This window comes from Bemisia tabaci, chromosome 5 (assembly GCF_918797505.1).
Source record: "Bemisia tabaci chromosome 5, PGI_BMITA_v3".
Lineage (NCBI taxonomy): Eukaryota > Metazoa > Arthropoda > Insecta > Hemiptera > Aleyrodidae > Bemisia > Bemisia tabaci.
The window spans coordinates 56,845,982-56,870,264 of record NC_092797.1 but is presented as its reverse complement, the minus strand read 5'-3'; the positions used below and the strand labels follow the sequence as shown (position 1 = coordinate 56,870,264).

The 24,283-nt window shown below is 36.3% G+C and overlaps 1 protein-coding gene across 8 annotated transcripts in view; it reads left to right on the top strand.

The window, feature by feature from the left end:
• The window catches only part of SPoCk (secretory pathway calcium atpase), a 78,939-nt gene extending 56,019 nt beyond the window's left edge, over positions 1-22,920 (top strand). For all 8 annotated transcript variants that reach the window (XM_072300999.1, XM_072301002.1, XM_072301000.1 and 5 more), the window contains 3 exons: positions 750-935; positions 3,993-4,378; positions 6,171-22,920. In XM_072300999.1, coding sequence (XP_072157100.1) covers positions 750-935; positions 3,993-4,378; positions 6,171-6,298 — 700 coding nt within the window. In that variant the 3' untranslated portion in view covers positions 6,299-22,920. The remainder of the gene's footprint in view (positions 1-749; positions 936-3,992; positions 4,379-6,170) is intronic.
• Positions 22,921-24,283: the final 1,363 nt, after the last annotated feature.

Genomic DNA, 24,283 nt, shown 5'->3' with positions numbered 1-24,283 from the left:
AGAAACTTTGCCCCTGACTGATTCCCTCTCTATCCCTCTGATTTTCCCTTTCTATTGCTCTCTCTATAAAGAACCACCTATTATTTTTGAGGTTTGTTTGTAATTTTGTAGCAGTTTCTCTCAAAGACATAAAGATGTAGTGCTCGTATCTAAAAGCACAGGAAAAAGTGAATCCTGGTTTGGCGCTGGGTGCTTGTGTGAGTGTATAAATGAGCATGGGAATTCATGGCGGCAAACGGAAATTTGATTTGAACTTGTCCTCTTGATTATTCCCCATTTCTTCTTCTAAACGTATTTTAAATGCCTAAAACGAATATATTAAGAAAGTTGGGACTGCAACTTTTTATAATACACTTACTTTTTCTTGGTAATAGGCAGTAATCTCAGATAAAGTTAGTTTCTCTTCTACTCATGGTGGTCCTGCCGGTTCAACCAGGCTGTTACAGTCCTAGATGACCGTTACTTCCAAATGAAATTAATCGGTCGATGATGGACCAAAACTAACCTAAAGTTAAAAAAATATGAGTGGGTAAGTGAATTTGGGCAAAAATCCACCTAGAATACTTTGTTTTCGCACTTTTATTTAGTTCCCACCCTACATTTGAATTTCAAACTTGTCCCGATTTCGCCGCCAATCCTCTAGCCAATAGTGGAAGTGGTTGAAAAGAAGCTTCATTTTTTGCTTTTAGTGCTCTGTCTTTATGTCTCTTGTTTTCTCTGTGAAAAACCGGCCTCCTTTCCTGTTACAGCGCTGCCATAGAGGAAGGTAAAGGAATTTTTCACAACATTCGCAATTTTGTTCGTTTCCAACTGAGCACAAGTATTGCTGCTTTATCTCTAATTGCATTGTCCACACTCTTAGGCATTCAGAATCCATTAAATGCCATGCAAATTTTATGGATCAATATAATTATGGATGGACCGCCTGCTCAGAGGTAATATTTTTTTCCAGCTACTTCTGAATTTCATGCTTGAAAGAAGCAGCTAAAGATTTTTTAATGACATTACTTAATATACAGGTCATGTATCAACCTATGCTTCTTAGTATTTGCATTTCAATATTTTTAAAGTTCACGCCAAACAAATTTACCAGTTCTAGACTGCAACAAAACATCCACCATCTTGATTCTTGCGTTAACTTTCAATGCTAAACTGATGTCAGACAATCTATCGCAGTTTAAAAATGCATTAACTTATTTGGCCTGGAGTCTAGCTAAAGATGGAAACTACAATACTATACATTATTACAGTAATTAATTATACTACATTTTGCAATTGAATCAGCTCGTTCGAAAACTGCTGACTTTTCTCTAATTTTGAGAGAACTGCAAAAAACTGTAGAAGCCTTTTAAATGCAGGATTAAAAAATGTTGATAAGTTAATTATTACAGGAGCAGATTGTAGAAAAGGATCCTTAACAGTATCCAGCTCCCTTTCTGTTTGGATTAATTAAAAAGACAGGACTCTGGACAATAGCAGTTTTTGCATGATTCGTGAAAATCTCTGAGCTTTGGAGCCGTTTAATATTTTCAAAATTCATTCTAAAGATATTAAAGGGGTAGATTATCATTCAAATAAAGTTGAAAAAATAAAATTCTTGACAATTGCGGCACTTAAAGCAAGTTTCATCATGAAACCACCAGCAATAAACTGGACATTAGTGGTTTTTGCATTATTTGTGCGGGGTCGGTTCTATATCACCAAAAACTCTTATTTTTAGGTACGGAATATATTGAAAAATTAACAAAAAATGTATCTTTAGAGTGACAAACAATAAAATAAACAAAGCAATTAAAAGAACCTCTTTAAGCATCTCCGAATACTCCTAAAACACGCTGCTGCGCCATATTTCTCCTCACTGAAGGAATCATTACTTGCCTCAGTGACCAGAGAATTCGCAAGGTCGTCATAAAATTTCAAAAAGTCTTCGGGTATGTACGAAACTATTGAATCAACGTTGCGCATTTTTAGACCCTTTATCGCAACTTTCCTCAAAGGATAAGCTGGATGAAGGGCCTCAAAATTCGGTTGGGGATTTCTAGCTTTATGAAGCAAATAAGTTTGGCAACTTGCAGAATCTATGATGACATTGCGCGTGACAATACATCCTTGCATGTTGCCAAAATTTATTTGCTTCATTTCGCTTACTTTAAGCCTAATTTTAGCGTCTTTAGAGCGGAGCCTATGCGATGTTGCTGCCATTGTGTCACACTTAATTTTTCAATGGAAAATTATTCTACGTCACTTATCGAATTTTTTCTGGATTTCCTCCACTTCATGAAAAATATTCAGTAAAAATTTAAAGCATAATAAGATCGGCTCTTTCTCATTCCAAAAAATAATATAAAAGCCAACATTTTGAAACACTGCAGTTGAGGTACGATGTTTTCTAGTTTTATCATCGCCCTCGATTTTGCCAGAAAAGTTCATTTTTCTTGGAGAATGAGTTTTTTTGCGACAGTTTTCCCAGGAAATAGGATTTTCCGTCGTAATGGTGAGTGATAACGAATTTCTGAGATCATATCCTGGTTTATTACCTCAAATTACATGAAAATCGATGTATCCAAATCGGGAAAATTTTATGAACTTCCCTGGAAGTGGGAACAGTTTGGAAAAGTTTTTGGCCCGGAAAAATCGGACCATCTAGTAAACGGGGGCTTGTCAAAGATGAGTGAAGATCCATTCGAGATCAGTGTCTCCTACAGCAAGAGAGACCAAAAGAGTGTCTCAAACATTTTCTAAGACTCCTTAGAATAGGAAAATCATCAAAAAATACCGATAAAGAGCGTTTTCTGAAGAAAAGCAACTCCTCCGGGAAAAGGATGGGTGCTAGGAAAAATGTGAGATCATATTTGAATTCAACAGTTTAAAATACAAAGGAACTGATGTATTACACATCAAAGACATTTTTAAAATGTATTTTTAATACACTTTGAGTCTAGGAAAGCTTTTACACAATTTTAGGCTTGGAAAAATTGGCTTTACTGGAAAACTGGAGAATGATAGGAAGAAACCGAGGTCATATTCGGATTCAGCAGCTCAAAATACATATGTATTACACTTTCACGGGTCCAGGCAAATTTATAAAAATAAATTGTATTCACGACAAATATACGTCAAGTTTCCTCATTTCCTGGGGAAAAGTCGCTTTTATAGAAAACTGAGAGGTAAACGGGAAAAATAAAGGCCATTTTTGGCCTCAGTGGCACAAAATACATCGGAATAATTGTATCTAGTAGCTGAGAAAAATTTTACCTTCATACCATGGGGAGTAACAGTTGGAAAAGTACCTAATAAAATGTCCAAAATAAATGGCCATTTTTCCGAGTAAAATCGGCTTTTTCGGAAAGTTGGAGGGTGATGGATAAAAACGGATATCTAATTTGGATTCAGCGCCTCAAAATGCATACAGATCACCTTGTGTCGTCCAGGACACATTTTTCATTTTGGTTTGTTGTTCAGTATGAGGCATATAACGAAAGATGGACTAAGGCGGTTTTTGCATGATTTTGACCCTACGCCCCCCCCCCCCCCAAAAAAAAAGGAGGTTCAAACCTAAAGAACAAACATCACATTAATATGTGTGTCTGACCTCCGAAAGTATTTTAACACAAAAATCTCAAAATTGAAAAAAAAATGGACATTAGCGGTTTTTGCAAGAGCCGATTCAATTGGGAACTATAATTTCCAGCTCAGTATAAAATCAATGTATGTACCATTGATTCTCATATGTACGCAAGTGTTTTTACAAACGAGCCAAAAATAGAAAAAAATAGTACTTCCAAATTGCAAAATGAAGTCCAATTGTCATCATTTGTCATATTTTTTAAGAGTACCTGTCAGTGTTGGGTATGAAAACTCTGATCTGGAACAATTTTTATTTTTTCTCCATTCTAAAATCTGTAAATGTCAGAGGATGATTTTATCATTCATGTAATCAAACTAATTTATTCTTTTCCTCACTTTTATAATTGCTACTTTCATATTTTCAGTTTGGGAGTGGAACCTGTAGACAAAGACATAGTGAAGCAGCGACCACGAAGCACCAAAGAGCAAATGATAACGAGGAACTTGATAATAAATGTCCTAATGTCAGCATCGATCATTATCTTGGGAACACTTTGGGTCTACAAAAGAGAAATGAGCGACAACATAGTTTCAAAACATGATACGACCATGACATTCACATGCTTCGTTTTCTTTGACATGTTCAACGCTCTGAGTTGTCGATCTCAAACTAAATCCATCTTTACAATTGGTCTATTCACAAATCGTGCTTTTCTTCTAGCGGTGTCGCTGTCGGTTATCGGACAACTCTTGGTCATCTACTTCCCTCCTCTTCAGATGATTTTCCAGACTGAATCACTGTCTTTATTAGGTAATTATCTGACTGATTATCATCTTGTCTGAAATGTAGAAGACTTACCACGGTACGAAAATTTGACATTTTTGAAAAATTTTTAGTCAAACATTTACAAAATAATGGAAATTAAAAAATCCTTTTTGTGTGAGCCTCCGCTTAGAAAAAACGAAAGAAAGGGAAAAAAAATAAAGAAGAAAGTCTTTTGAGTTTAATAATTTAAATCCACCGAAAAGCTCCAGGCATCATTACGTAAGTAAGCGAAAGTAAAATTATTTTACTTTTGTTGTGCACAAAAATAGACAGTAAATTTCACAGTATAGTATAGTTACTAAACAATAGGAGACAGCCCCCTCCTCCAAGAAAAAAACTCGCACATGAAGAATTAAGATTTGTTGACCAATTGCGCAGTCATTTTAAATTCGCAAAAATTTGAAAAATCCCAAAATGCAAAAATCGATCAAATAAAAAACCTGTTTGACTAAGAGAAAGAATTCCTATCAAACAGGAATCATTGTGTTCATGACCTAAAAATAGCAAGAATTCGAAGAATAATCACTGATTGTTGATAGATTATAGAACAATCCACAAGAAGATATTTCTTGAATTGCCATCAACAGAATTGCTGTCAGTCGATCGATTCATTATTGATTATATTGCTGTCCAACAAGTCTCCGTGGATCAAACTTAATATATAAAACTTCTATTGATTAAACCATTGTCATGTGTATATTTTCTGATCAATGCAATACTGATCTCCTAATTTATTGTCAATTAAATTGCAGATCACGGTTCATGTTTTCTCTTTTGATGGATTCACTTAGATTGATTCAAAAGTGATTTCTCAATTAATTTCTCATCAAATCGTAGTCAATCAGTTCTAGTTTTCACTTTTCAATCAATTTACTTCGTTATACTCAGCAATGTTCTTTTAAGTAATTTTTGATGGAATTGGTGTTCCTTGATTTGCTTCCAATCAATTGACGTGTTCATAGTCTATGATATCATTGCAATTGGAAATGGAGCTCACTTTAAGAGGACTTTTTCATAAAATATGAAATAATCTCCTATAGTCTGTTTCACAAAAACTGAGACTTTTCATTTAGCATTAAAATCCGTAATTGGCAACGCATCAGTCTTGGACTCGTGTGACCGTACTGCTCGCCGGACATCCTCTTTTGTTCAGCGACCATAGGCCGGCAACCCATCCATTGGAAGGGTAGGAACAATAGGCACCCTTCACCCCTCCTTAATGGGCCCTAGTACCTGGACCAAAATTTTGATCTCGCTGAAAAATTCATCTTTTGGCGTGAAAATTTAGTTCCAGCGTGAAACTATGATAAAAACGCACTAAAATTCAGTCCACTTATCTTAATTTTGAGCTGATACACGGCATTTCGCGGTCATACGCAAATGCCGTGTATCAGCTCAAAATTAAGATAAGTGGACTGAATTTTAGTGCATTTTTATCATAGTTTCACGCTGGATCTAAATTTTCACGCCAAAAGATGAATTTTTCAGGGAGAAAAAATGTTGGTCCGGGTACTAGGGCCCATTAAGGAGGGGTGAAGGGTGCCTATTCTTCCTACCCTTACAATGGATGGGTTACCGGCCTATGGTCGCCGAACAAAAGAGGATGTCCGGCGAGCGGTACGGTCACCCGAGTTCAAGACTGATGCGTTGCCATTTACGGATTTTAATGCCGATTAAAAAGTCTCAGTTTTCGTGAAACAGACTACAGGTGTATATTATATAGACAAAGTATTATGGTTTGTTTTAATTAATGGGTATTGATTTCAAAATTTTTCAGACATAATTTTCTTAGTAGTGCTCACTTCTACCGTTTTCATCATATCTGAGGTGAAAAAGCTGATCGAGTATCATTTCCAACTCAAATGCAACAGCCCAACCATACGTAAACACTTAGATTTTGTATGACATGAAGAAATGGATGAACCAAGTACATCGCAATCGACCAAAGACAAACAGATATAGCCAATCCACATCAGTCTTATTTAAAATAGGAGACAGCAAGACTTCACTGATTCACCCAAAACATTCGGAAGTTTCGTCACTTGTCATTTCTGAGTCTTCAAATGACCAGCAGGGAGAAGACGTTTATTAGTTATATTCATCCTAAACTTTACTCGTAAGTTTTTTTTCTTCCATCATGACTTTCTGAGCCGAGATCCGTTCGATGAGAACAAATTGAATGGACTTTCTTTGTTTTTGATTACCCTTTGAAAGCCTCCTCCTAATCAGTCCTTGTATAGTGTACTAATCACACTTGCAAGGTAAAATGCGTTTAACGTTCTTATCAACCATATTTGGATGTGATTGATGTAAAAATTACAAAAAATGACAGGGTAGGTAATCAACTCTGAACGCCATTCTACTCAGTAATTCAACTCATCGAGGCGTGATAGCCTTTTATTTAATGAAAATTTGAAGAAATCATTTATGATGGTGTTGTATGATATGTACCATCTTTTTTCAAGCAAGTACTGAATGTTGACAAAAAGGGAATGTTGACCTGTTGAAAGTCTCATTCATTCTGCAGTGCAAATTCACCAACTTAACAACATATGTGTGACTTATTTTTGTTGTTGATAAAGCTCATCTCTAACCATCCTATTTTTTTTTTTTTATTATTATTATTATTATTAAGTTTCGTATTCATTGATAAGCTGAAAATGCTTCGGTCCTTAGTCAAAGGTGTGGTAAAATCGATTTTCAAACAGGGAAAGTTGCTGAAGACTTTCAAGAAAAAATCAATCGACACATGGTGATCTTATGAAGAAAATAATGAAGTGTATTCCATTTTGGGGGCCAAACTTCTTTGATGAATATGGAAAATTTCAAATTTGTTTATGGCTCATTTTAAATGCGCCGTTTAAGTTGGTAAGACTGTTTTTGAGACTCTGATATACGCTGAGGTTTGTGTTGACTGTCTAGTTCCTATATTTTCGACCGGCATTGTTGTAACATTAAATCCTCCTTAACAAGCAAAAATTATAGGATTAAAATATGTATATTACTTCTTTCTTATTAGGTCCGTGAATAATTTTAAAAAATTACAGGAATGTTTAATTTTTACTTTTGTTTTAGCTCACCCTTAATTGGAATTTTTCATCCTTAATGTTTTGAACTCGACAATTGCAAATTTTTATGACAATTATTTATTTTCCAGCCACCTTATTTAAGTAGCTCATGGTTGTCTAAGGCCTAATTAATGGTTGTCTTTTTTAACAACAATGTATTTTATTCCTTTCAGTCGCCGATTCAAGTTTTTGTAATTTTAGAAAGCCAGTGTCCCCTATCCTCTTCCTATTTGGTTAAGATGATAGGAATAGGTGGATAAAATGATAATTAGAGGACTTTATTTTGTAATTAATATCTATTTGTCGTAGCCAATTAGGTTTTAATCGTTTTGACATTAAAATAATGCAATGGTTCTGTTCAATGAGTTTCAAGAAGGAAAAATGAGGCAGAAAAAATTTAATGCATTGCTAGAACTTTCTGAACTCAGTCGTTAGATTCAGACTATCTAATCTTCAGATTAGACCTATGCAATTATAGATTTTTCAATTCAATGACTATAAACGAAATTAATCGCGATTACGATTACCGTTCGATTAATCGCACGCAGGGTGTCTACTGATACGTAAATACACGTAAAATGTACATAAATTAACGGGTCGGTATGTAAAGTGCGTAAAAAATACGTATTTTTTCAGAAAGTACGTAATTTGTGTATGGTGCGCATAAGTCTGCGCGCGGCGGACGGAGCGTGCTTGTTTGAATTGTGTAGAGTTAGTTCTGCTTTATGCCGCCAGAGTGCGTTGCATGATACAGTGAGTGACGAGCTATGATTGGTCTGCGACGATGCATGGTGTGCCGCATTGGGTGGGCTCGATGCTCGGTGAAGTGTATCATGTTTCCGTTTTGGGCTCAGGACGATCCATCCACCTGCAATGCATCCACCCAGCAGTTAGGTTAGATTAGGTTAGGTTAGGTAGGGTGGATGCATCCTAGGTGGGTGCAATGTCACGCACCCGTTTATTTTTTACCCGCGTCACAACAAGGGTCCCTATATTCTACGAGCGGGTACTCCAGACGCGGAATTTGGAGGTATAGAGCGTGGCGCGCGGTTTGAATTACCGTGTATTTAAATGGGGGAGTACGACTTTTTCAAATCAGGTTTTTTGGCTGTTAACGAATTACAAATTAGATGAAAAATTTTCTCAATCTTCTAGATAGGTTGTTTAAGATTTTAAGATATTTGTAAAGTCTGAACCCTCCTACCCCACGGCTTCATGTGGAAAATCATGCTAAAAGTAGACCCTTCCGCTCATCCGATCTTCTAGTAAGGCGTGCAATTTAAACTAGCGGACAGGCAGCAGTTGAGCCGCAGGAAATATTATGAAGCCTCGATTAAATTTGCACGGAATTTGTTTTTTTATTTATTTTATTGTTCATCAAAGTGTTATATTATATTTTAGTGACTGTTTAGAAGTATTTAGCGTAGGTGCAGCAGTAACTAAGACTTGAATTTTATTCACAACTTTCTGAAAAATAAAAAAACTTCTAGCAGTAGGAACTGTTACTGTAATTTAAAATCTTGCCCTAAATAAAATTAAAGTGATTGTTACTGGATCTGTGAGAAGACACCTTATCTTCTGAAAAAAAATTCCCTAAATTTTTGCATAGGCCTTAAAGAAAGTATGGAAAATTCGTTGGAGGTTTGATGGAAAAATATCAAAAATTGAAGTAGACATTCATTCAACAGTTGCCTCTAGCAGTTCTTCTGAACACTTAACCCCGTTGTAGAGGCCACTTGTGAATTTGTATGAGATGAGCTCTGACCATTCGTAGGAGGTTGCGAAAACATCTGCAATGCTGTTGTAGCTCGTTGAGACTTGGATGAGGAGACAACATCTGCATTGAAGAGTGGCGTTCTTTGCACATTGGAGTCTTCTTTGCTGGTGCCAGAGTTGACCTGTGAAATTTCAGGAGGCTAAGCATCTCCTCCCCGAGGAGTCCTGGGGCGAAGCTTGGCACGAGGGCTTCTTGAAATAAGACGTGATGCAAGTGGTGTGGTGAAACATTTCCCTTTTTTCCTCCGAACCTTCGCAGGTGATCTGAGGATATCAAGGTATGTTTTGTCATCAGTCATGGCATAGCTGGAGCGTTTGATGTCTTGAGAAAACTGAGAGAAGCACAAGAGTCTTACACTTCTCAACCCTTGAAGAGGGTACGGCCTCCTATTTCCTTTATGCCGAATCTGTGAAAACATATTTTTAACTACATCTTGAGTTGTTCTCGCACCCATGAAAAACCGGAAATTGTAGGAAAGCAGCAGTTTCTTAGCAAGAGCAAGAATACTCTTGTTTGCCATGAGAATCCCTCGTTGGCAAGGTTTCCATCTATTATCAGCAGCTCTGACATTCGAAATTATTTATGAAAAGTTATTGATTAACTGCTGTTTTCGCCAAAAGTTCTTCTTAGTATCTTCTGTAGTATGCTTAATACTACAACCAGTGACCGTTAAGTACCATTCATTGACTTGTTTCATAAACCAGATGGTAGGTTCCGCATCAGTCGACATTTTACCTTTGGCTACGGCAGCCTCTATCGCACCTGTTATTTTCTCCAAAAAAATGGCCATGGCTAGATTTACCCGCATTTTTGTGTAGTGATCAGGAGCAAGGAGCTCTTTGGTTAAAAATGGGACGGGCTCAAAAACAGAACTTTCCTTTTTTGAAGATGTAATAGTTCTCATATCCACTTGCTTGAAATCAGGGCGTTTCTGAGGTTGTGTTTTTTCCGGAGGTCCTCTGAAGTAGTCAAATCATAGTTCAAAAAGCCTGACCGCAGGTGCCGAGTGTCAGGAAAGAAATAAAATTTTTCACCAGGTCTTCAAGGATGGTGTATAAAGTGTGTTCCAGAATTTGATGTTTCTTCAGCTGAACTTCTTGAGGCTCCAGAAATACCGGCTCCAGAAATACCGGCTCCAGCAGCGGTCCAGACGGCTGCATTAGAGAATTTGTTAGGAATATGCCAGGGTTTCGAACCATGTTAGGAATAAGACACGAGTTTTGGTGCCATGTTAGGAATAAGAGTTGAAACACGGATGAAGGCACCTTGTTAGGAATATGAGTTAGACAACACGGATTTTCGTCCTTGTGTTAGGAATAAGAGTTAGTTCTCGACACGATGGATGAGAATTGACAGAAAACTTAATCTTATTCTCCTCAGTAATGATTCAAATAAAGTTCATAAAAACTTTGACCGTTTCCTCCGTAAAGAGAGAGTGTCGTTGAGGTAGAGTTGAATACGATTGTTGGCAGCACTGAAGATGGGCGAGTCTCGAGGTTCAGGGGTCCAGGTCTAAGGTGAATGAGCATGGTGTAAGTTCAGGTCCAGGATGAGAAAGCAGTCAAATTCCAGAAAGAAATGCGGTCATCTTTTTTTTCACTTCGTCATTAAGACGCGTGGATAAAAAGGGTAAAACCCCGCAAAACAGCTCATCTGAATAAAATTCAGGCACTTCGAAAAACACGCGGCGAACGGCGGGCGGATGAGAGAAAAATAAAGGCAGGCTCTTCACTTGTGAAAATTGAATAATAAAAAAAAAAAAAAAAATATCTGATCAAAAGTTGAATACTCCGAATTGTAGTGCAGGCAGGAGAGAAAGGCGGTTCGTCACATGCATAGTTTTAATAAATAAATTATGCCAGGGTTTCGCACCATGTTAGGAATATGGGTTGGCCAACATGGATTTCGGCACCATGTTAGGAATGAGAGTTAGTTCTCGACACGATGGATGAGAATTGATGGAAAACGTAATTTCATCCTCCTTAGTGATGATTCAAATAAAGTTCATAAAAACTTTAACCGCTTTGGCGCCAGTTAATCTTAAAACGCAGGATTAATAAACTGCAAGGATTTGAAGGAGAATTGAAGAGACGAAATTTAGAGACAACGTTTATCACTATATTGATCTGGATTTTATAAGAAAGTTGCACCAAAAGAAAGAATACTAGAATAAATAAAAAAATTGATGAATTTGGAAGAGTTTATGTTGAACTTTGGATGAAGTTGCAAGTGAAATCACACACTATAAATGAAATAGGCTAGAAGGGCTTAATAGAGCCTAACATGTATACACATTAGGGTGGCTCTTATTTTGGACTTTGAGGAAATTTAATGAATGAAACCCGGCAAGTGGTTCCTTTTTGCATGAAAACAACGGGAGAAACTCAAAAAAAGTTTTAAATTAATTTTATCTTGTGCCGCTTTTGCCCCAAAGTTGCACCCTGCAAGTATACGAATCGCGTTTTCCCTCTGTTTGGCGCGCATCTTCAAGTTTGACGCACTTGACTCAGACTCATGTTGTGACCCAAGGATTGGTCTTGGGGAGCAATCGAATGAGTGGAATGAAAAGGCACTAAGGGTGTTTCATGTAAGCTCTATATTCGACGACTGACTGGTCATGCGGCCGGGTAAGCCTTACGGGCTTCGCCGGATGCAAGTACAAGGCGTGGAGGGAGAAGTCGCCGGATGAGATGTGTCATAGAAGATGACACATCCTATGATGAGAAAAGGCCATGACAATCTCCCCCACAGATCGAAGATCGAGAACACAAGTTACCTGAAGGGTAACTTGCAATGAGACATTTACATACAATGTTATATAGAGATAGGAAAAGAAAAAAAAAAAAAAATTTTTTTATTTTTTTTTTTTTTTTTTTATTTTTTTTTTTTTTTTAAATAATTTTGAGAAAATTTGACTTCTTTCCGCTCACATAGGCATCTTGATCGTCATGTCTGGTTGGGTGGTTTTCAGCGGCTGGGCTCGTGGAGCCGGTTGCAGATTGCCAGAGGTGGAAGTTTGATGAAGGTCGATCAAGTTCTTAACTTGTTTTGCTAGGCGGGCGGCTCTTTTTTTCTGCATTCTTTTATAATAGAAGTAGCAACAGAAAGCAATGAGTAGAAATTGGGCGTGGTCATACCATGGTGGATTTGTTGATGTTATCAAGTTTGGGGCTGGTCCAGTATTTATAATTTCGAGTTTTTCTTCGGAGCCGAGGATGTTCATCGTTATCTCGAAAAGTATCTCCTGGTGGGCGGTGGTTGATGTTGGTGGTTCTGCTGGTTGCAAGTGACACTTTTTCGATCCGAAATGATCCGAACACCAGAGTCTTTTAAACCATTCAAGGGGTGCCAGGGTGAATTTGCTTTTGTTTACGAGGATTTTTTAGGGAATTCGAATTGATCGCGCTGATGAAATTGTAAAATTTTGAAAAGTTCTGTGGTGATATCGCGATTTTTTCTGAAGAAGAAAAACAGTAGTTCACGGAGTTTTTCGTATTCTTTCCCAGGAATAATTTTTTCGAAGTCCGGGGGGCACTGTTCCACTCGCGCACGCTCAATTTCCGCGTCGATGATTTCGCCGATTTTATAAATTGCTTCCACTTGAGTTTGAGTTGGTCCGGTTGACGTACTGGAGTCGCACTATATTCGACGACTGACTGGTCATGCGGCCGGGTAAGCCTTACGGGCTTCGCCGGATGCAAGTACAAGGCGTGGAGGGAGAAGTCGCCGGATGAGATGTGTCATAGAAGATGACACATCCTATGATGAGAAAAGGCCATGACAACTCATGAAAATGTGTATACATGGACACTTCCTACCATATTATCATAGAACACATACAGATTTCGTTTGCGATATTGTAAAATGTGTACTTTTGGACCTTCATTAAGGGCAAAATCACGATTTTTGAGATTTTCGCCTTAAGAATTCTTTTTTTATCTATTAGTGGTGTAATTTTGGGAGATCATTTTCTACTTAAAACCGTGAAATTGCGTCATAATGGACCTTTTTTGAGTTATCAGAAGAGAGTTGAAAAGATTTTACCTGCATGTTAATCCTCATTTTGACACTTGAAATTGGCAGAAGACGTTTATTTGAGTTATGAAAAAGATGAATAAATAAAGAGATATGTAAAGTGTAGGTAAAAAAGGATGAAGAAGATCAAATAATGGTATCTAATTCATTGTATTAAATAGCTACTATTTAACAAAATACCATGGAAATGTAGGTTCTTGCTTACATCACATAAATAATCACAATGAAGGCTGATTAAGTGTTGATTTTTTTACATCCGGAAATTGCTTTCTATAGTTAGCTACTACTTGAACAAAAAATTGCCGTTCCTCTTCAAATTTAGGATAATGTAGGATTTCCATTCTAGCTCTTTAGGGATCATCCTGAAATTAGAGGGTAGGTAAATTCATGCTGAAGAGGAGCAGTCAAATGGTGCTCCGGTGTTCAGCCTGCCTCCTACATTTAAATTACCAATGAAAGCAATTATAAGAATGGAAATAACGTTCCTCTTCCGAATCCCTCCAAACTCATGGGCGTCACACACAGGTAGACAGGAGCATATCACGTATAAGTCTGGCCACTAGGATATTATGAGACCATTTGGCAGTCTTAGAAATTTCGTTCCTCCTCTTGGTATACACCGTTCAAATTTCATGCTAAGGTGAGGGCAAATACACTTGTGCGTTACAGCTCTGAGACACACTTTAGGGCAGACAGGTTTTAATGATACTGCACAGTGAGAAGCTTGATCACTAACACTTGCCTACCCAGCCAAAACCTTGAAGGTTTGAAAGAAATACCAGGTTTTGAGAATCGCTCTTGTTTAAATAGGCTTGTTTGTATTCATAGCCCCCCCCCCCCCCCCGAATTTTAATCATGCGGGCCGTCTCAAAGTTTGACTGTCTGAAAAATATTGAGATTGTCACAGTCTGGTGGATGTTAATCTATGACCTCTAATGGATACTGAATGAAGCATTAGGAATCTTACTCTACGTAGGCGATAATGTTTCATCCTTTTCCAGTTTTTTCGTCGCACATGTTCCTCCCAGATTGCTGCTCTACGCTGTCTGCGGCCTTCACTTGGGAATCTTTTTAGGATGCAATTAACACTAGTATGAGTGCATCCAACAGCGCAACAAGCAGACGACATTTTCTTTATGATTCATGGAAAAAGATCTTTTGATATCATAGCATATTAAGCACCAAAATTATTTACAAACAACAAGACTTTTCCTTCAAAACTCACATGTTCACAAGTAGTCTTTCAAGTTACCAACATGGCCGGCGGCACACATCGTTCCGTCGCACCCACAATGCATTGCAGCATTAAGAGGTAGCGCGTGATTGGCTATCCGCGTCGCCCATGAGAAGTAAAATTAGAAAGGTTCCGGAGTACCCGCTCGTAGAATATAGGGACCCTAGTAACGTAACCTGCTTATCCTTTGCTTTATGAAAATCAGGGATTATATTCTTCCCCAACCATTTTTTTTTCTTTTACTAAAAGAAGGGTTTTTTTGGATTTTGTAAATTTCTTAAAGTATAATCTTGAAAGTTAAGACATTTGAACCCTCCTGCCCCATTTTTTTCTGCAAAAATAACTGCATTATATGTACAACATAATTATTAGTTTTTATGGAAGCCTGTTTCTAGCCTTCATAATGAGCCCATGATCAATTTGAAAAAATGAATTGTCTCAAAAGTGACAAGTTAGCAGTAAGCGCTGAGCAATTTTGTAATCGCACAAACAGTTAGTAGAAAAGGAAGTGGAGAAAATGTGCTAATTTTGTTGGGGTCATACATAAAAAACACATAATTTTTTCTGTTAAAAATACATAATGTTTTTCTTATTGTACTTAAAAAATACATCAAATGTACATATTTTTTGTTTTATAAGTGCCAGTAGACACCCTGGACAGGTCTACTTTGGACTGTATTTTTATTGTAGAAAGAAATGGCTCAAGTCGTATTCATATTTCAAAGAGCACGAAGTGAAACAAATCTAGTCGCTGTTTCATACTGTAAAGCCATCAACTTTTTCCATTTATTTCCTTGGTGTTGCATTTTCTCAAATTATGACTTTGCAAGAGCACTTCAGCTCAGTGCATTGTATGGCTACTTCTATTTTTGTCATTTCCTGTGTAAGTTATTTATTGCAATTGCTCCTGTTTTGAAACTTTAGAATAGGTGAGAAGGCAACAAAAAATTATTTCTTTCTCTTCAGGGGCAAATCTTAAGAGAAGTGCCTTCAAGGAATCGCTTCTTTCTTGATAAATATGTGACCTACAAGTTAGATTTTTATCAGACAACATCATACAATTGGAAGATGTAAGATTTAGACCCTTGAGAAAATACAATTGCTTTCAAATATTTGCAAGATAAATTAAGGCACTGAAAGTGCAGGTTAAAATATATTATTAAGCAGGTGTATCTGTAGAGGAGGCAGTATTGCAAAGGACACATGCAATTTCCTTGGAAATTGTGTGTTTCCTTCGCAGTATGTATCTGAGCAGCCGATTATTGAAAGTTTAAAGCAGCCCGATAAGACATTGAATTGCGATATATTTCATGGTTAAGATAGGGGTATGTCTTGTCTGGTTAGACCAACATAGTTTCAATAATCAGACCGCAGGTGGGTCCATCTATTCTCATCTGTCCTATGTTCATGTCCATCCATGTTTGGCGAGACTGCCATGTTTATTCATACATTTTGTATGGAATTTCATACCAAGAAAAAACAGTTCAACAGTTCAAGAAAAAAATGTTGAAGTTTGAAAAAAACAGGGAAAAAATTGAATCATACAGTCAAAAAAAGCCGAGCATTATCCAGAAAATTTGAAAAGAAAGAAATCTAGACTATTCTGTCCCTGACAAGCTCTCTCTTTCTTTCGAGTTTTCATTGTGGTTGGAACAAAGGAATTGAAAAATTCAACATTTTATAATAATAGCATTTTATATACAATAAGCTGAGAAGTTTAAAATTTATATTAAAATTAGCAGCTCGAATTGCTTCCTTTTTACATTTATTGGTTGATCATTGATCTGCTAGGTCAGTGACTTTTTCTTCTTCGCACGTATCCACTAGTGCTCCAGTGATGACAAAAGCCGATTCTCTCTTTAAAAAATGTGGGCAACCTTAAATTTAGTCAATTATTACCTTTCATGAAAAGAAGAAAAATACACAGCTCATGGAAAGGAAATCTTTGGAATATGAAGCATTTCTGATTTTAAAGTCTGCTGTTTTCTTTACCAAGCTTTTGTGCCCCCAGAAAGTGGCAATGCAGGGCTTTAGCTCAAAATTTACGTTTCAAGTTGCTTTGCATTTAATGTAAGCGCAAGTAGATTTTTCATAGTTTAGTTAGATGAATTCAAAGTTGAGTTCTGTGATATTAAAATTTAATGTTCTATAAATTTTGTGATAGAGCATGAAATAAAACTCCTTGGCTGGAAATCAGTCAGTGCTTGAAATTGTTGGACATTTTGATTTATGAATTTATAGTGAAGAAGAAATATTAAAGGTGTAAAACTATGTTTAAGAATTTATTTCTTTGTTTTCTTTCTTTGGTTTTCTACGAAAATGATTCAAATAATAAGACTGAGTGAAGAATGTACAATATCAACAACCAAAAAAAGAATGACACATTCATATTCAGCAAAAATCCACACAATATTAACATCAAGGTAAAAATAACATCGTTTGAGTCATGAATATTGTAAGAAGCAAAAAAAAAAACCCTGCCGCAAGCGGCAGGGTTTTTCCGTGGGGGGCTGCCGGCAAGTAGGGGACGGATCTGCAATAGTGTACCTTTCCTTCGGAAAATACACTAATATGCAATGCAGAATATGAATACATATGTAGGTAGCATAAAATATGCCAAGAGAATCAAACGAAATACAATTGCAAACAAGAAAAAACATGAATAATGCAATAAATTAAAAACAAGCAATGCAAAAGACTACACAGTCAACTGAAAGTAGTCTAAATGCCTGCAGGAAGTTGATCCTTTAGGTGAGTTCAAACTATCATCCACCTTTGACGCCAAAGAAGGTCTCAGCCAAATTCCATGCGAAATATTGGTAAATGCCAATCATCACATAGAGACTTCCTCTTTGAATATTGATGGTGAAAGAGTTGTTCTACCAGAGATTGGTGCTTCTGCAATTTTGTAATTTATTTTGTGCCTGTCACAGTTAAATGAATGAAAAGTCCTGTTTCTTGTGCATAGTTGCTTTTGTTTGAATACTAATGTGAAGAACAATGGAGACACTTTGCAACGACCATTGGTTGTTGCACCTCTGTTAGTCTGCTTCGTACATTAAGTACATTGTTTTTGTAAGATACCTTATCAACTGCTCGGAAACTACTCTGAGATCCTTTTTTTACATTTATTACTTTGGCAAGAAATTATGACTTTCTCATTTTTTCATTGAGTCGTATCAATAGATTTAATAAAGTTCCTTTTTATTTCATTCCCTCTGTACATAATTTACGTACGTAAGTCGAACCATAAATAATGTAAGTAAATTAATCATTCTCTTGATTATATATTATAACTAAGGAAGTATGTTATAGCTAGTGTAGTTGATTTTTTACACAATCTTTGATTTGTTCTGACTGCACCAAAGCAAGTCAGTTTTATTCCATGCAGAGAAGCCTTGAGCCCTACTCATTACACATGTCCAATGAGCTGAATAAGAAAAGTTTAAAGGGTTGAGTCCATTTCTTCTCCTAAAATAGAACACTTGTTTTCAACCATCGGGGATACATCTGCTGTGGACTGCAAGACTGCTGAACCTCCGTTCAAATTTGTTCTCCTTTTTTCCCTTGAAGGACTCTAGTATTTCTACTATTAGTATTCTTTGAATTACTTAATTTCTTAATTAGTGGCATTATCACCATGAAATACTCACAAAGAAGATGCATTAGTGTTGTTGAGAAAACATCTGAAAGAATGCAAAAGTTTAATTATTAAATTAATTATATAAATATAATATTAAAGTAATTTTGAATAGAGCTGTCAAGAGAAGTTGATCGGAATTTATCCTAGTATGTCTCACTCAAGTTGAAACGGAGTCATTAACGTAGGCTTTACTTCTGCATGAGGACACCAAGGTGGAAAGCCAAAGATTTAGTACTGTTTGAAAGCATATTGTAAAACATACATTTACAAGGTATTCTACTGAAATACTTTTGTATTTCGTCAATTCATTAACGTTTAGTTGGATAGTAAAACTTCAAACTCTTTCAGAACTGACAATTAAAAATTTCTCCCCTGTAAGTGAGATAGGAATCATTAAATTAAAAAAAAGTCAATCTTTCCTGCGTGTGGCTGGTGTGCTACGCATGACGTACAGTGATAGTGATAGAGTTGTGCTATCACAGTTAAAGAGGGAGGCCGATGGACCCTCTGAAAGAACGTACAAATAAATGAATCAGTAAGAGAAGTTTGAGTTTTTTAAGCTCAGCAATTCCTAGCCTTGTTTAAGGATTATTCTCTTTTTTAGTCTGACAAATCCATCTCGAGCTACATTAGTTGTTATTCATCGTAAATTCTCATGATCTACTGGCATCCGTATTTTAATGTAATTACACTCTCATCTTACCATTTTCTCATGTACTTTTTACTGATCTTGCACAACTGAAAGTATAACTTCCAGTTTAGATTTACGTCTCTCATGGTATTGTGTCGTATGCTCACTAATATGGCCCTCAGTTATTGGGATTTACCAATGTTAAAAAATTGTCAGTGCTTATTTTTAGGGTACAGTTGTTAGCAGCATGCCGTTTTTTCTCACAACATATCATTTCTAGTATACATAAGTATACAATTGTAAATATTTGAAAGAAATAATTTTCTACCTTTAATTTTAGTTCTACTGAAAAACAAGTGTAAGTTCTTTCTTCAGTTTACTTATTTAGATAAGTTTTTCTCATTTTTTGGTGGTTATAAATATTTTTCCTTTTTTCAAGAGTAAAGTTTGCTTAATCTATTTTGTGCTGATGCTATTGTGACACTTGATGCAGTCGCATGGCCAGGGGCAAATGGTGCCAAGGCGCGTAGAATAGAAAGTTTTAATTTTTTGCATAATATAATGAGTGTTTATTGATCATGGAGCTAGAAGCACTTATTAAGTATATGCTACATTTTTTATGTTTCCCTCACAATCACACTCCTTTCAGTTTTTTTCAATCGGGGTTTTGACCACTGATTTAGAGACTCAAAAAAATCTTGTGTAGAACCTCTCAAAAATTCCTCCTTTTTTATTTTTCATATTATCCATCAAAATCTCTGGTTTCTTGGTAGCTCCAAATCCTTGCTAGGCATGCACTGCAAGAGGTGACTTAACATCAATGCTTCTATAGGTTTGCAATTTCAAAGGTCTCATCTATTTAACTCTCGAATGGACATTGCTCATCTAACTATTTTCAATAATATTGAAAATTTTAGTAATTTTTCTTGAAACTGACAGGAACATGTCTAATGTTGGGGGGGGGGGGGGGGAAGCAGGTTACTTTCAAACTCCTTGTGCTAAGTGTAATAGCACCACCTCAAACTTGGATGAGTGTTATCAGTGGATTCTCTAAGATACAACCCACTTAGAAATTCAGGAGATCACAGCAAAACATAAAATTATAGCCTTTTGAACAATGAACAAATTCCTTGGAATAACAAAAATAAACCCATGGCCAAAGTGCAAAACCACGTATCTTCATTGCTGTATTTCAAAATTCCGTTCATATTTTATTTCTTCCAAGAGAATAAGCCAACCCCACAGCTTGAACTTTATACAGAATATTCTGCCAGTTGAGAAAAACAAATCCAGGAAGTTTTCAAGAAATTACGTTGACTAGTTTCCCCCCAAAAAAATTAAGTATGATAGGAAGGTTGCACCTTTGCAAAGGGAGGTGTACGGTTCTGCATTTTGGTCTTTCAATTTTGCTTTCATTTTGAAAAAATGTTGGCAGTTTAAATTTTATGACTTAATCATAAGGCCAGGGCCAGAGTTACCAATTTTGGTAGCAGGAGAAAAGCAGACACGGACATTAAATTGACTCTCCTCTGATTTGCTGATCCGCCTCGTACGTCACTGGTCGGTATGGAATGCTTGCATATAGGAGCTCTGTCAGTGTGCTGCTAAAAACGGGTTGACTCATGGTCTGTGAAGGGTGGTGAAATGGTGCTAGGTCCACACCATTTTGCAGGAAGAATGAGGCCAAAAAGTTCCACAAATTTCAAATATATTCAAACATTTTTCGGCTTTAATGAGTACCAGTACAAGATTGGTTTTTGTATATAAGCTCTGTCAGTGTGTTTGTCAGAAAAGGTCTGCCTATCTTGTCGTGCCTTGTTACAGTTCGAGGACTTTTTTCTCACGATGTTTTGCTGTAGCCATGAGGTACGTCTGTACCCTTTTTTTTTACCTTGATACTAATTGGAAAATCAACAAAATCATTAAATCTATCAAATACAGTTAAAAGCTTTCAGCAGCTGAACTGTAGCTTTCCAGTTAAAAACTGCAGTACAGCTTTCTATACCGACCAATGACATACAAGTCGGATCAGCGAATCAGAGGAGAGTCAATTTAATGTCCGCACCTACTTTTCTCCTGCTACCATAATTGGTAACTCTGACCCTGGCCTTATGATTAAGTCACAAAATTTAAACTGCCAAGATTTTTTCAAAATGAAACAAATTTTGAATGACCAAAATGCAGAACCGTATACCTCCATTTGTTAAGCTGTTTTTCTATTTAACTTACATGGCCCGAAATCAGCTGTTAATGATGCCATGTCTGCTGAGTGTTGCATAAAATGTTTGCCAGTTAGGAGTGCCTTTATCTTCTGTAATTTTTTTTCTGTGAAATCTTGGTTCATTTCTTATTTTAATGACTAAATCTATTACTCCTCGCTGCTTCTCTTGAAGTGATGGGGATTTGCAAAATAGGCATCACAATTATACTCTGGATTTTTTCCCCAGTCGAAATGATCAAATAATTTTCAAAAAAGAGAAAGTGTAGTCTCAGGAAGATACGAGAGTACAGGTGGAACTTTATTAATAGACTCAAAGTATGCAAAAACCGGTTTGACTCTCTATAAACTTTATTCATCCAATAACTTTTTTTACGTTAAAAAAAACAACTTCTTCATAAGACATATCTGAAAAACACTAACGGTAAACATGTGTCTGGCTTCGTGTAGAGCAAACTTTTCGTTTAATTTTATTTAATGTGAAAAATTCAACCAGTTTTTATTTAGAAAATCCTTTACGATTTCTCTTTATATTTACTAAGAATATTCTCTGATAATTTTATGTGAAAAAGTGAGCTACGGCGATTGAGGTATATCTATGTATTCCTTCTTTCAGCATATGTGAGCAGGAAGAAAATGACCCACTTTGAGTTGATTTTTAGAAAAAAGATTTTGAATTTTCATCCTTCACAAAACATAATGGCCGATTTAGTTTTCAGGATTGAATTTTGAGTTTTCACACATTATAATGTGTGATAGTAATGAGTTGATACGAGGAAATTTTGACGAAACTACTCTAAACAGCTCCTAGCTCCATACGTACTATGTTTGAAAATGTGAGCGGGTTCCTTTCTGCTCACTTTGGTCCGACTATCCTGTCTCTAACTTCCCCAACTTTTTTTGTTGAAGTAACTTCTTCGATTAACTGTATGTGTTTACATTTCTGAGTAAAATTTTCAACAAAGTCAGTTCCTGCAAGGTTGTTATCTTCTTATAAACTGTTTGCTTTTATTCTTCGTTAAGTTTCACCTCAACCAGTTTAGTTTGTTTACTCCTTCTTTTTCGTTATGATCACTTGTTCTTTCATTACTGACTGCTTACTTTTAGTTTTATAATTTTAGCATTATTATTGCCCCATCATAGTGTATTTTTACCTTCGTCCCGTATGATACTGATTTTGTTATGGTGCTTGGTTATGCTTTTGATAAGGTCTTTAATTTGCTCTGAACGGTGAAAGGGCTTCGAGTCTTGCGTTTTTGAGATACTACGAAATGCATTTGTTCCAGCACTTGAAATCGCCCTACCTTTTCAGAAGAATAAAATTCTTCAAGATTATTTAGGGCATTAGTTTCTAAAATTCATTGACTCTACAATTTGCAACAAGTAATTATTAGCTCAAACAACTTAAGTGGTTTGGACCACGAGTATTATTTTTCAGTTTTTGATACCTAATTCTCTTCAATTTTTCTGAAATGAGCCATAATTTCAGTAAATTTTGTAAATCAATATGTTTCTTTGGCCTCCAACTCAGATTAGCTCCTGCATTGTCAGTCTGTTTAATATTTTATTGCTTTCTGTATCAAATGAAGCAGAATGGCCTCCCTCCTGCCTGCAGGGGGCTAAAAAGTTTCCTGTAACTTACCTCATACTGTAGCTCTATGACCATAGTAACTTTACTCATAATAGCTTTGGCTACCATATTGATAGAAGGCGTTCCTTTGTATTAAGTTTATTTAAACAGAGGTGTTAAAGAGCTAGCTCAAAGCGCGCACTGACATTCTTGAAATTTTTTGTTTGTCTGTTTTTGTGATATGTTTAATTTATCTTTGTCTACAGTTTAGCTAATTTCTTCATTTATTTATTTTTATAACTCTTCAATGACCTATCTCAGTGAATAAATTCATGGGTTCACATAAAAACATTTCTTTTCCTCTTTTTAATATCCATCTCATGTTGGAAATTGGCCTTGAACACATTTAAACATCATATAGGTATTACAGGGTTGCCACAGAATTTAGAAAATGAATAGGTCAGTTGCGCTGGTCTCAGAATCATGGTTTGATGCTTGATTCTTGTAAATTAGCTAAAAATAGTAAGATCTGTCCAATCAGCAACTTCCTACGTTTAATATTAACTGAGCTATTTCGCTTTGAAAAGTCTATTTTTGACGTCATCCACCGCGGCAGTGACACCCTTGGTTTCTTTCTATTTTGTTCAATCAGTGATGTCGAGGGCGTAACGCGAAACTTCAACGATGTTACACTTAAACAAACTCAAGAAACAGATGGATTCGCACTTCAAAGAACTTATCAGGAGATAAAGCTCTAGCCGCGAAGAGATTCTGGTCTGTCAGTTCACCTCTGTTTGTTCATGTTTAAATGTCGTTGAAGTTTTGCGTTGCACCCTCTGCATCACTGTTCCAACAGAAGAGAAAAAACCAAGGGTGTCACTACCGCTGTGAATGCCGTCAAAAACCCGACTTTTCAAAGCGAGATATCTCTGTTAACGAAAGTAGAGAGTTGCTGTTTGTACAGATCTTATTATTTTAAGTTAATGTACGAAGACCAATCATCCAAACCCGATTCTGTGACCAGCACAACTGATTCATTTTCCTGACATATTTTGGTAAAATCCCTGACATTACTAAAGATATGTTGGATGGTTAAAAAGACAATTGAAATAGTTTTCAGGCAAAATTGGTCGTTTGAAATGTCAAACTCATTCTAGAAAGCAAACAAGGGTGACTTTTTTCCCAGATGATGCTGTCACTTTCCTTGAAATTTCCAGGTTTTCCCTGACTTTCTGAAATTTCCTGACATTTCCCAGTTTTTTCCGATCGAGGCAAACTCAACTAAGATAGGAGGGCAAGACAGGAGGTCTCTTCAGTACCCAGAAGACCTTCTCCTTGATTTCACTCTTTTGCTACCCTCATAAAAAATTCATAATTTCCCCATAGTTTCGACGTTTTCCCTTACTTTTTCAAATTCCTTGACTGGCAACAACCTTAACATTAGGTAACCTGCTTTATGGTTTGCCGAAATAATTTCAAAAACGTTGTCACAATGCTATTTTGTCAGTAACATTGTAACAATACTTGTGTTCCCACTTCGCTTGATAGGTTCTCTGGAGAAAGTCTCTGTCCTTAGATTTATTAAAAGGAACGACAGATCTAACTGCATGTCTTTTAGGATGATGCTAATCAGGAAAAACTTGAGCAATTTTTTTGGGATTCACGTATTAATTGTGATATTTGCGGTTGTTTAGTACAAATAAAAAAATAAAAA